Source organism: Podarcis gaigeae (genome assembly GCF_964106915.1).
Source record: "Podarcis gaigeae genome assembly, chromosome: 9".
In the NCBI taxonomy this organism is placed as follows: Eukaryota; Metazoa; Chordata; class Lepidosauria; order Squamata; family Lacertidae; genus Podarcis; species Podarcis gaigeae.
Window position 1 is genome coordinate 32,783,039 of NC_139685.1, and position 12,951 is coordinate 32,795,989.

The 12,951-nt window shown below is 42.5% G+C and overlaps 1 protein-coding gene and 1 long non-coding RNA gene across 8 annotated transcripts in view; one reads left to right on the forward strand and one right to left on the reverse strand.

The window, feature by feature from the left end:
• Positions 1–2,930, reverse strand: part of LOC310852526 — a 31,908-nt gene extending 28,978 nt beyond the window's left edge. For 3 of the 6 annotated variants that reach the window (XR_014568204.1, XR_014568207.1, XR_014568209.1), the window contains exons 1-3: positions 2,076–2,930; positions 396–508; positions 144–287 (exon numbers count right to left, since the gene is read on the reverse strand). This is a non-coding gene — a long non-coding RNA (uncharacterized lncRNA). Of the gene's footprint in view, positions 1–143; positions 288–395; positions 509–727; positions 794–2,075 lie in introns of those variants that run through there. The other 3 variants (XR_014568206.1, XR_014568205.1, XR_014568208.1) reach the window with 3 other exon arrangements.
• Positions 1,504–10,162, forward strand: SPATA4 (spermatogenesis associated 4). 2 transcript variants are annotated; one of them, XM_083756015.1, is made up of 6 exons: positions 1,504–1,721; positions 4,069–4,198; positions 4,908–5,026; positions 6,695–6,915; positions 7,526–7,639; positions 8,444–10,162. In XM_083756015.1, the coding sequence occupies exons 1-6, from the start codon at positions 1,579–1,581 to the stop codon at positions 8,569–8,571; spliced, it is 855 nt and encodes a 284-aa protein (XP_083612141.1). In that variant the 5' UTR covers positions 1,504–1,578; the 3' UTR covers positions 8,572–10,162. The 2 variants fall into 2 exon arrangements, with proteins under 2 accessions (XP_083612141.1, XP_083612142.1); XM_083756016.1 differs by having other exon boundaries at positions 1,518–1,717; positions 4,122–4,198.
• The last annotated feature ends 2,789 nt before the right edge of the window (positions 10,163–12,951 follow it).

Here is a 12,951-nt window from a genome sequence, read left to right on the forward strand (position 1 = left end):
TCTTTTTTCTGCTGTCCCTGCTTAAGCACTTGATAAGGAACACCTACTATGAATTAAGTTCCCTTTCTTTTCTGTTGGTTACATGAGGCACTGTACCTGTCAGATATATTAAGCTGGTGAGGTAATTTGGAAACAATACAAACACCACAGTTCAATATTCAGGCTTTGCAAGATAAGAGGACTCTTTCTCTGCAACAAAGACTTGGGGAAAAGCCAAAACAAACTCTGAATGCCTTCCTAAATGTCAGTCAGATGACACAGACCATGGAAACCTGTTTCCCCCCTTCCTATTAATAAAAATAAATACCGGTAAATAAATAAAAAATACAAATTTTGCTTTTAATACTAACATGACATTTTAGAAACTGTTATTGAGTACATTTTACTAGAAATACCTTCTCTAATTTGCTGCTACAGCTCATTTTCACATGCTCAGGCAAAGATACAAAGCCTCCGTCAGCGAGAATTAAGGGGGATCCCCACAATCATTTATTCAGAGTTGAAGAAGCTGGTTTTGAGGATATATTTTGATGGGAAGATAGTGAATTGGTACTGTACCAGGAGTTATCTCAGACACAAGGGGCAGTAAGGCAGAAATCAGGAGGGAGGGGAACTCAATGGTGGTAAATTTGACATAAAGTCTTGACAAACAGCATCCACTGGGGACAGATGCTAGCATATTCTTTAGAGGTTTTATTATTATGAAAGTAATAAATGTAATACTTACAATGATTTGCATGTAAGCTGTTGTCAAGTGTCAAAAACACCATGTGCTAGGACACACAATACAATCCGACTAGGAAGTTACCGGGATTTGCAACCACCCAAATGCCAAAGCAAATAAAGAAGCATCCTTAGGTTTGTGGTGTGTTCATAGTCAGCAATCCATGAGTTTAACTCACTTGGAACGAAGTTTCATGGAAATTTTGGGATCATTTACCAGCAAATCTGGCACATAAAAAATCTCTTTCCTGGGACCAAGGCAACTACGTCTATCAGGAAATCCTGAATAGGTTATCACTCATAATTTAAACGTTTATTAGTTGGTGGTGCTTGTTTGTCTTTTTTCTGTTATTTGCGGAGGCCCGCCCCCCATCCCCCCAAATCAGCACAAACTCCAGTCAAAGGAGATTTGTATTTACATAAACACATATATTAAAATTACAGACTAGCCCTCAGTGGCGCAATATGTTAGTGTTTGCATTTTGCATACAATTATTTATTTATTTTTAAACTTGCTGGTATACGTAAAGTCACTCCATCTCTGATTCCACAGGCCATGTTGGCTATTGGGCTTATAAGAACTGGAGTAACAGCATCTGGTAGAGTAACAGCTTCTCTAAAAGCAGAATCCCAAGTCTTTCACCACCAACGGTGGGTTGTATGTGCGTGTTGTTCGTGGTTTTGTTTTTGTGTGTATTTGGTTGATTTCAAAACACCCCCCCCCCTTCTCTGACGCAGAACGCGCGTTTCCAAGCAACAAGCAGCCCTGCGCCCAGGCGTTCCGACGCATGCGCCGTGGCCGTACTCCTTTTTAAAAACAGAGCGGCGGCGACGGTTGCCGTGGCAACTGCCGTTATGGTGCTCGAAGGCGCTCGCGAAGGGAAGCTGCCGCTCCTCATGTCCTACTCCACCAGCCCGAGGCGCGCGGGACTGCCTCGGACGGTGCTGCGCTGGCTGCAGAGCCTCGACCTCAGCTTCTCGCCTACGCATTTCCGTAGGTGAGGCCGCCCCCCTTCCCACACGTTGGCCGCCATGACACTTCCCGCCGGACCTGGGCGCCTCGGAGGCTGAAGACGCGCCTCGGGGTCAGCGGGAAGAAGGGGCCTGGTTTGCTTTTGGCCCCCTCGGCTGCATCTGTCTTGCCCGTGTGGGCACCTCCCCTCCTGCGAGAAGCGACTGCAAATCTCCTACGGAGCTCTGAGGGAGCTTGAACCGAAGCCCTTTGTTCACACCAATCCCCCTTTAAGGCCAGGCCGGCCGTGAGGGCGCTTGCTAGAAAACACGGGAGGCTCTGGGGGAGGGGAGGGGTCGGGTGGCAAAGGCCGTCATTGGGGAAGAAGCGGGGGGAGCACCTGTGTTCTGTTGTCATCGCTGCTGGCAACGCCTAGTAAGATAGCACCAGCCTCGCCTTTATCTGTTGAGAATAGGTTTCCTTAAAAATTAAACCTGTGGGCTTGCGAAGTTTAGTCCAGAATTATGGTCCACAAGATACCTTTCTTTCCCTAGGAAGAAAGGCTTTCATGGTGGCAGCCCCCACTGGAGGATTTGTAGTGGCTGCATCACAATCGTGGATTTGCATAAAGGCAGCAAGCAAAAGTGAAGTCAGGTTGCACAAGAGTAGTGAGCATGGCATGACAGTGAGAAGGGAGAAACACTGAAAGGCGGAGGGGAGGGGGGAACTGGCAGTTTTAAACAATGATAACTTACAGAAGTTTGAGTAAAGCAAGGGGGGGTGACACGGGAAAACTGGCCTTAAACAACACAGAGGCTTAAATAAAGCAGAGGTGGAAGAAAACAGGGAAAGAGACAATTTTAAACAATGATAGATTTGAGTTGAGCAGAGCTTTCCTAACTGTTGTCACGACACAAGTGTGTCGGCTGCAGTGTGTAGGTGTGTCACACACATATGTTCCCTGCATTCCTTCCAACGCTGGAAAGGGGTTAGTTTAACTGCCGATTTGCTAGTAAAACTGAATTACTGTGTAGCAAAATGATGCATGTCTAAAAAGCTCTGGAATAGTGTTAGCGGGGGTTACACTGGGTGAAAGGAGCATGGCAGTTAAAATAAGGTTTGAGTACAGCAAGGACTTGGGAAGGGCTCTGTTAATTTTGGGTGTTAACTTCTGTGTTGTACCCATCTGCTATTTCTCCTTGTTAAAACTGTTTTAAAAAAACACCTCAGTGTCCCAACACCTCTTCTTTATACAAACCTCCCAACACCTCTTCTTTAGACAAACTGAAAGGGGGGGAGGGATGTCTGTTCTAAACTTTCCACTTTTCCATTCGTCTTCTGTCTCACGTAAGAACGATAAAGGATGAAGATCCTTCAAATATTCCATAGTGCCTTCCCACAATGTATTTCATTCCTGATACCGTGTGTTGTCTTCAATAAGTTCCAGATTCAGTGCAGTAATTTGGAAGGTGCTTTATTAATAAATGTCCATCCATCAGCTGAACTAAGCCTTTTCTGAGTGAGCTAATTGACAGGCTTGCTCTTAAGATTAAATTCATCAAAGATAAGAGTAGGAAAAAGGTGACAGTGAAAATGGGGGTACAAAAGCGGTTGCTAAGGTGAGAGGGCGATGTTTTGTGCGCAAGAGGGGTTGTAGAAAAGGAGAGAGCATGGGCATAAAAGTGACGGTGAAAACAGGCACAAAGTGGGCTTACAGACCAAATAGTGGTGACTTCAGACATGGGGTTGTGAAGGTGAAAAGCTAGCTTAGTAGATATGTGGGGTTGAGAAGGGAAGCTCTAGGGGTTAATGTGAGAAAGGGGGGAAGGATTGGTGAGTAGAGCCCCTAGTATACTAACAAGCAAACAATGTGCATACACTGATGTAATATTATACATTCTTGTGCCTGCATTTCAGTGTTGTGAAGTCACATATGATTCTTTTGGTTATTATTGGGTATTCCATTGGCCATAAGCAACAGAAGTTTGTTGTTGTTTTTTAAAATCCTATCTACGGTATGTTGCAGAAATACATGTTTATTCAGTATCTTCACCTATTGATAGTTTAGTAATATATTATCTAGATTTCTGTTTAATGCTGTTTACTCCTTACAGCAGAACCTCTCTCTGGTTTCCAGGAAGACTTCCCTCTCCCTTCTTTATTTATGTAACCTGTACAGCTGGCAGAGGAACTTACAGCTGTTTTGTTGACTTATGGATATGAGAAGGGGAGTGGGTAGGGATTTTTTCTTTCCATAAGAAAGTACTGTAATGGTTGAAAGCTCCAAAATTGATTTGGTAATGAAACAGAGGCTTCCCATCCAGGGAATGCCACTTCTTAATTAAGGCATGTAACTAATAGTGAACTTTTATTTATTTATACATTTTGAGTAGGGATTTTTCAAATGGCTATCTCATTGCTGAGATATTCTCTTGGTACTACCCAGAAGACATTCAAATGCGTTCCTTTGAAAATGGCACGTCCCTACCTGTGAAACTCAGCAACTGGTCACAGCTTGGAAAGGTATTTAATGTAGTAGTGAATTTCAAATATATGTTAAAGAGAAAAGGATGGGAACTTCTTTACTGTCTCACCCATTTTTATAGTGCAGTGCTATACATGTCTAAGATGCAAGTCTCATTCAGTTCAGTGGGCAAAACAAAAAAAATTCCTTCCAGTAGCACCTTAAAGACCAACTAAGTTAGTTCTTGGTATGAGCTTCCGTGTGCATGCACACTTCTTCAGATACGTATCTGAAGAAGTGTGCATGCACACGAAAGCTCATACCAAGAACTAACTTAGTTGGTCTTTAAGGTGCTACTGGAAGGAATTTTGTTTTGTTTTGACTATGGCAGACCAACACTGTAACTCAGTTCAGTGGGGTTTACTCCCAGGTAAACTGATATAGGATTGCAACCTAATCTGTAATTATTTTCGTATGCATGATGCTTATGTACATACATGTATATTAAGATGTAATGATAATGGTATTTCAAATGCACAACTACTTGTGCGCGTTTTAAAATAGAAAATACTTTTGATGTATGTTTCTTTATTTGCTATGGCCTCAGTGAAACTTTGCATATTCATACCTGCCATGACTATGTTATACAAACTGTGAAGCTACATTGTATTTTAGATAAGAATATAAAACAGTTTTCATGTCCTTCAAGAAGAGCAGATTTCAAATGAATTAATGTATCTGAAACAAATTCTTCCTCCTTTATTAAAGTTCTTTGCAAAAAGAAATCTGCATCCCATCCGAGAGCTAATTGATGGAACAATTCATTGTAAACCAGGAGCTGCAGAAATATTTCTACAAGACATTTATACAATGCTGACAAACAGGCGGTGAGTTATATTTGTAACAACATTATATTTGTATGTTGCAAGTTGATGCCTAAAGATTGTTGATACCTGTACTATCTGGTTTGTTATCAACAAACTTATTATTTCTATCAAACAGCTATTAAATAGCACTAGTCTTTCTTAGACTTTTTTCAGAATTAGTGGAACATAAATTCCCCCCAAAAATCTTTATTCCTCCTTACTAAAGGGGGAAATTAAAAGGGGTAATTGCCCTCAATAGCATTTACAACTACATATAATGCAATTCTAGTTGGTGGTTTGATGCATAATATAATTGTAATAATAAAATGCATTTAAAATACCTTATTCCTCAAAGTGCACATGCTGTGTTTTAGAAGTAAGGCTAAAAATATATGAAAGCCCTGGTACCTGCCTATAAATAAAATAAAGCTATAAACAGATTCCGTATAAGATAACGGAATACCAGCAATGATCAATGGAATATAGCTTATTTTAACATCATTAGATACCTTATGATGAAAAAATAACCCATGTCATAAACATAAATTGGTATATCAATGTGGTCATTTTGTAACATAAATGCCTTTTACAGGCCTCTTGAACATTTGCCTTATTTCTTTTCTCCTCCTCAGGAGCTCCTTAATGGAGGGAGGTGAGCTCATTAATCCATATGTATAATATACTGCAATATATCTTTACAAGACATTACACAGGGTGGCCTCTTAGATGAACTCAGGCACCACTTCCTTTCCCTGATCTCCACCAAAGAAGTATTAATAACACACACTGGGTTTTAATATAAAGGCTTCAAATTTCCCCTCTGCTATTCTCTGGTCTTATTCTTCATAGGTAAAGGTAAAGAAACCCCTGACCATTAGGTCCAGTCGTGGCCAACTCTAGGGTTGCAGCGCTCATCTCGCTTTATTGGCCGAGGGAGCCAGCGTACAACTTCTGGGTCATGTGGCCAGCATGACTAAGCCGCTTCTGGCGAACCAGAACAGCGCACGGAAACGCCGTTTACCTTCCCGCTGGAGCGGTACCTATTTATCTACTTGCACTTTGAGGTGCTTTCGAACTGCTAGGTTGGCAGGAACAGGGACCGAATAATGGAAGCTCACCCCGTTGCGGGGATTCGAACCGCCGACCTTCTGATCAGCAAGTCCTAGGCTCTGTGGTTTAACCCACAGCGCCACCCGCGTCCCATCTTTCCTCAAAAACCCCTTTATCTCTCCCAATCCAACAACTGTCCAAAATCCCAATTGTCTCTCTCACTGACAGTTAACTCCCCACTGAACTGGTACCTCCTGTCAATCAGAGCCTGAAATTCCACAAACCTATCAGACTGAATGCACATGATCCAGGCCTGTCTAACAAAACCTTAAAGTGATAGTCTCTTTCTCTTGCATCAGAATTTGTCACGAAAACTACTGTTACATAGGCTTGCAACATTGTAACAGCACAGGGCCTCAAACTGTCATAGAGCAGGGTTTCCCAACCTTGGGTCTCCAGCTGTTTTCAGACTACAGTTCCCATCATCCCTGACCACTAGTCCTGCTAGCTAGGAATGATGGGAGTTGTAGTCCCAGAACAGCTGGAGACCCAAAGTTGGGAAACACTGTCATAGAGGTCACAAAACTTTTTTTTCATTCCAAACACAAATACCTAAATAATTATAATTTCTCCCATTAGGATAAAACATATTCAGGATGAAGAGATTGACTTTACAGACAGTAATTATCAGGATAAATTACCAATGGTTGCGAGATCAACTGCTTCAAGGGCTATTAAGACCAACATTAAGCTAACAGAAATAATGGTGGAGCCCAATATTCAAAAAAACAGACAAAAAGTAAATGCCATTATCACTATGCATATGCAGCGACGGCAGCTTGAGAGGGAGCAAGTTCCAGGTGAGTAGCTTGGGAGGACAAAATGTTTCTTGAATGTCTTCTCTGTATTACATGCAAGAATAATGAACTGCAAGTTTTGCCTTTATTTAGGGCACATCAAGAGAGGGCTTCCTCTGTGGAAGGCTAAGGAACTCTAGATCCATCTATGATTTATTTTTTCTGCCATGTAATGATATTTTTATTGAGGGAGTATTTAATTTTGGCTACCTGATTATTTCTTTGCATCCCTTGGGTTGCTTTCTGCAAATTTTCTTTCCTTTTTATTACTTTATAATTATTGCATTGTATTAGATTGCTTCAATGGATTGTTTTTTCATTGTTTTCTGTTAGCTGCCTTGAGCACTGTTCAGTGGAAAGGTGGGATACGAAATATTGCCAGTGTGTAGCTACACTTCTTGCCACACTGAGGGATAGAAGCTTTCCCCCCGTCAAATTATTCCACACATTCTGATGTGGCACACAGAGATGAATCTTCTGGTGGTAGTTCTTTATCCTTAATGAAGGATGGTTTTACCTTTCATCAGTATTAAGTCGTGTTGAAAAGACAATGATCTTGACAATGTGATGTGTAAATCGCAGTACTTGCACAACAAATTGCTTTGTTTTTAAGAACGGTTTGGTATTAAAAAAACGCTGGGGGAGCGTGCCATTCGTCGTCCTTCCATGATAGTTCCTTCCGTGAGTACAGTGAAGATTCAGAAGGAGAAATCTATTCCTGTGCCAAGTAAGCATTATTTTTCTCTTTTGAAAGTCTCACACTTACTACTTGAATGTCATTACCATTGATGAAATTTAAATGTATATTAATTTTTTCATGAAGGCAATCTTATGAACATTTAATTGAGAATAAATCATTGGGACTTTTGAGTAAATGTAACTTAACACCAGGTTGCATGTTTAAACAAATGTCTATGTTGCTCAAATGTATAACCCTCCCTCTTTAATGTAACTTCATTGTTAAATTAAGCTTCATGTTATATTAAATTAAGCTTCATGTTATAAATCTATTCTAAATTTATTTCCTGCAAATATAGTCTATTAAATATAAATCCAAGGTGATCACAATATGGTGCCCTCCAGATATTGCTGGAATATAGCTCCAGTCATCCCTACCTCTCGCCCTTTTGGCTGGAGCTGATGAGAGTTGGAGTCCAACAACATCTAGAGGGCACCAGATTGGTTTCCCTGATCTGAAGTTTTCAACCAATTAAAATACTTAATTGGCTGCCTTAATCTGTTGTTGAAATTTAGATAAATGTGTCTATTAATTACTCAAAATCTTCATACCGTGATGAGATAAAAGTGCAAAATAACTTAGTTTAATAAACAATGTCAATTTAATTAAAAATAAACTGTGATTGTGCCAGGTTTGTGAAGTTCAGAGATGATCCAGTAGCAGATTTAGAATAGCTTAGATTGATAAAGTCTGCCTTATAAAGGATTCTTAAAAGATGCCACTTAAAAAGTGCTTTGTTTTGTAACTGCATTTGTTGGGATGTAAAAGTATTGACCTTTTTTTTCTGCTTAGGTGTAGCATCCACAGAAATCAGAGGCAAAACGGGTGTTCATTTCAAAACCGTCCAAGTGAAACAAGCTGAGATGCCCTTTAGATGTGAATTAAATTCTGGCACCTTAAACCATCTTAAAGAATTATAACTAGAGAAGTTTGAGAGAGCTCTTTTTGAACACAACAGAAGTCTTATGAAGTCTTTGCTACCATATTGGAGAACATGTGCCTTACTACTATGCTCAATAAAGCATTTGTGCTGAGGTAAATACAAACTTGGAAGATGGTAGGTGCAGATATAAGCTACATGAAAAGCAGATTATCAATGCTTTTTACACTTTATTGGATTCTCAAAAGTGACTTCTAATGCTGGTGTATCTACCCTTGTATTCATAGGTAATGGTGCAAGTTTAATAAAACATGATTATTAGGGCAAGCTGGGTTTATATTTTCAAACATTTTTCCTAGCATTAAAAATAAAACAATCTAAAATGTTTTATTTTGGTGAAATCTATAATCCTGAGCAAGCTTTTGAGCAAAGCTTGGTAGAAAGTAATGTCATAATTAAATGTTAAAATCAGCCAACCTCGCTAACTGTAAGGAATTTCTCCCAATAGCATTTTAAGTACTTAACATATTTTTTGCACTCTAACTTTGGTGTGTCCCCTTAGATCACCTATACTTTGTTCTAATGTAAAAGTTTCCTTCTGTGTGGTCTTTCTGACTTCAGTAATGAAAACTGTTTATTGATATGGATACTGAATTTCTGTGAGCAGAAACCATTTTCATGGGATACCCCTCTGTGAGGGCGTAGAGACTGCTTTTTTGCTGAGTTTGTCTCACCCTTACAGCCCGCTGAAAAGGTTCTTTAAGGAGTTTGAGAGACTGCTGAATAATATGAGAGGTTGCATGGGGACCTATAGCAGAAAGGGGAAACTGGTTGAAATAGCCTCCCTGCATTTTTCAGTAAGAACTTCTGTTGGATCTCAAACCCTTCTGCCAAAAGCCTCTATTTGCAGAAGGGCCATTCAGTCCAACACAGTGATAACTAAATGTATCTCATATGCATGTATTATTAAGAAGATATAATGCATTTTGCTACCTGTTGGTGCTCCTAACTTCAGTGCTGGGACAGGACAGAAGTAGAAAAAAGTAAAATGTAACTATTGTTTTGACAAAATACTACCTATTTTATAGCTTGACGTGAATAAGATGATTTTTTTTTTAGTCTTTGGTTCCACATTTTTAGGACATTGACAAACTGGAGTTTATTCTGAGCTGGCTGGCCCGGATGGTGAGGGGTAACAAGCAGTTGAGTTAGCTGTGTGTGCCCACACACTTTACAGCTTTGGTTTTTCTGGCCTCTTTCATTGCAAAATCATGAATTACCTGTTATATCTTTAGTCTACGAGCTCAGACAATTCAACAAACATGAAAGATAGGACTTCTGCTATAGCTATTTTTTTGTAAACAACATACTGAATATAGTAGTGTTAATGACATGACCACTAACTTAAGGCAGGGTTCCATCACAAACCAATAAATTTAGGTTACAGATTTAGGTTGCACAATTAAAGCTGGTTGGGAGGTCTTGTACAACAGACAAACTTTGCCCCCAGAATCAGACTTTAGCGATGGGGAAATGCACTAGACAGTGTACGATAATGTTTGTGTGACACAATGTCTAACCTTGTGAACAAATAAGGATGAATATGCAATAAATAGATTATCTAGAAGTGACCGGTCTCTATATTGAAATCATTTTCATCTTTGTTGTGTTTATTTACTTCCCTAGTTGGTATATTACCCAAACCAGGCTATAGAAAGTTCTTGTCTGTTTTGAACTGAAGGATTGGCTCTTTCATTTAGCTTAACTTCTCTTTTTAACCTTCTTACAGCTCTAGCTGCTTGATCTGTATTTATAGCCAGACATGGAATTATTGTCTGTGCACTGGACATTCACTATCATATATTCTAGACCACGGGTGTCAAACACAAGGCCCGCGGGCCGAATCCGGCCCGCCAGACCTCGTCATGTGGCCCGTGGCATCAAGGGTGAGGAAGCGAGCTTCTCGTCCTTTTTACTGGTCCCGACCCAGATTTTAGGGTCCGTACTCTGGCGGAGGCTCTCTGCCTTTCTAAAAAGTGACCCACGCGAACAGCCTTCCCTGCCTGCTTGCAGACAGGGCTCCAACCGACACGCCCCGTCGGCACTGCCTACCGGCTGGTCCCACGACTTTTGCCTGCCTCGCGGGCCGGGCAAAGAGGCTTTCTGCTCGCTCGCTCGCTCCAGTCCGGGGCTCGCTGCGGAGGAGGCGGTCCCGCGAAGCCAAGCTCGGAGCCGGCTGCCTCCGCCCCTCGGAGCCTCCCGGGCGCGGCTGTTCGAGGGGGCGGGTGGCACGCGCGGCAACGTTTGGAGCCTGAGAGAGCTGCAGAGGCTGGCAACGAGGGCAGGGAGCGCGAGCCACGCTTGGGACACCGCTCGCTCACTCGCTCGGGCCACAAGAAGAGGCCACTGCGGCGCTGCAGCTGGCGAGGAGATGGCCGGGGGCGCGGGCGGCAGGGCCAGGGGCTGCTGGCTGGGGGTCGCCCTGGTGGGTAAATAGCGGGGCCGGCAAGTGGGGAAGGGAACGGCCGAGGCGAGTTGAGAGCGGGGACCCGGTGCAGGTCCTGCTGCAGGCGGCCCGACCCGGCTGGGCTGGGAGAGGCGAGGCTGCTGCTGGTTCAGCTGCACAGAGTGGGGTGGAGGGAGCCGGCCGGCCGGCCGGTGTGCCACACCACAAAGCAGGGGTGCTTCCCACCCCGAAGAGGACTGCGCCGGCATCTGGGCGGCTGGAGCAAAGTGGGAGCCTGCCAGCAACTTGGCTGCGGGAGCCTGGCTACGAAACACCACCACCCCTTCCCACGCCAACACATCAGCTTTCTCCGGGCCGGAGGACTTGGCGGATAGCCCCCTCCCCGGGAGCAACTGCAGCAGCTCGGGGCCCTAGCAGGACATCCTGGCCACCCGCGCCCGCAGTGCCGCTGGGGCTCCCTTGCGAGGAAGAAACTGCTGCTGTCCAAACTGCAGCTCCATATCCTCCGACTCCTGAGTGCGGCGGCAAGGCGGGGGGAGGCAACATTTGCTTCTGCTCTGCTCTGTTGGGACAGGCTCCTGTCTCCTCCCCGTTGGAGCTCCAGTCTGCCTGGAAGCCCATCTCGTCATCTTTTTTAAAAATCATTTTATTCTTCTATTCTTATTTAAAATCGTACTGGAATCGGTATATTAAATAGTGTATAGGTTCAAGACAACACACACCAGTGCCTAAGGAAAAATAACTTTGATAAAGTCCTACAGATACAACTGGCCCTTTGAGGGTGACCAAACTGCTGATGCGGCCCCAGATGAATTTGAGTTTGACACCCCTGTTCTAGACCTATAAATCCTACCACCAACACGGGCTTCCATTGGCTTCGAGTTCTCTATGATGCTTTGTCCATCTTCCTTGCCTAGACAAATTTTGGGACTGATAGTTTTTGAAACTGCCACACAAGCAAGCACAAGTTTTTATTTCTTACACTCTTAAAGTTCTAGTTTAACTGCAGAAATACATACTTCCTGTTCCAGAGCAGGGCTTTGGGACAGCATCTCACTGCTTGTTCTGCTCTAACATTGTTACTGATTGGCTCCAGAAAATTTCATAAAATCTGGAGAATGGCTACAGAGGGAAATCTAGTTCCATAAATTTCTTCAAGCTTGGCCAACATTTTATTCATCACTTTGTTCACCTCACGATACTGGGGTTGCAGCCTGGGTCCTAGTAGAAAAGTGTACCCTTCCCTGGTAGGAACAAGTGAAAATTTCAAGTACTCTCGTTCACTCCCTGCCTTCAGATAAAACTCTTGTTTTATTAACACAGGAAGCTGCCTTATACAAAGTTAAGACCATTGACTCAATATTGTCTACAGTGACTGGCTGCTGTAGCTCTCCAGGATTTCAGACAGTATCTCTCCCAGCCCTACCTGGAGATTGGGCCTGGTACCTGTACTGTACTGCTGAGCCATTGTGATTACTTAACAAAAGAATTCATATTCTTAGTCAATTTGGTCCAGAGTAAATGAAATCTTTCCCATCCCCAATCCACCCCTTTTTCGTAAAACTTCTGTCCTCATCAAATGTCTTTCTACCTTCCCAGCGCCACAACCTCCAGACATCTGAATCACATAGGACACACTTAACTATGTCCACAATATCTGAACCAGGAATCTGGCCTGATCCTTCTCTGTAGCAGGATTGTAAAACACAATCTGGAAATCAAGTAAACATTTATTTTGGCCATAAACAAGATATTTTTGTAGAAAAACAATGGTGGTTGCAAACATAGGACTTGTCTCTAGTATTATGAAGGAACAGCCACAGTGGTTCCTCTACAAAGTTTATTCAGTGAGGCCAACATGCATACTTAATTTACATGTGGTGTAGAACTTCTCACCTCTTTTTTTGCCATAATTGTGTTTTTTAACAAGAGGACAAACAGTAGCATAAACCC

Bases quoted from the DNA above. Each gene is read 5' to 3' on its own strand.
- SPATA4 (XM_083756015.1), top strand. From the start codon at position 1,579: ATGGTGCTCGAAGGCGCTCGCGAAGGGAAGCTGCCGCTCCTCATGTCC. The intron at 1,722-4,068 runs GTGAGGCCGCCC...CATTTTGAGTAG, and splicing joins TCGCCTACGCATTTCCGTAG to GGATTTTTCAAATGGCTATC. The intron at 7,640-8,443 runs GTAAGCATTATT...TTTTCTGCTTAG, and splicing joins GAAATCTATTCCTGTGCCAA to GTGTAGCATCCACAGAAATC.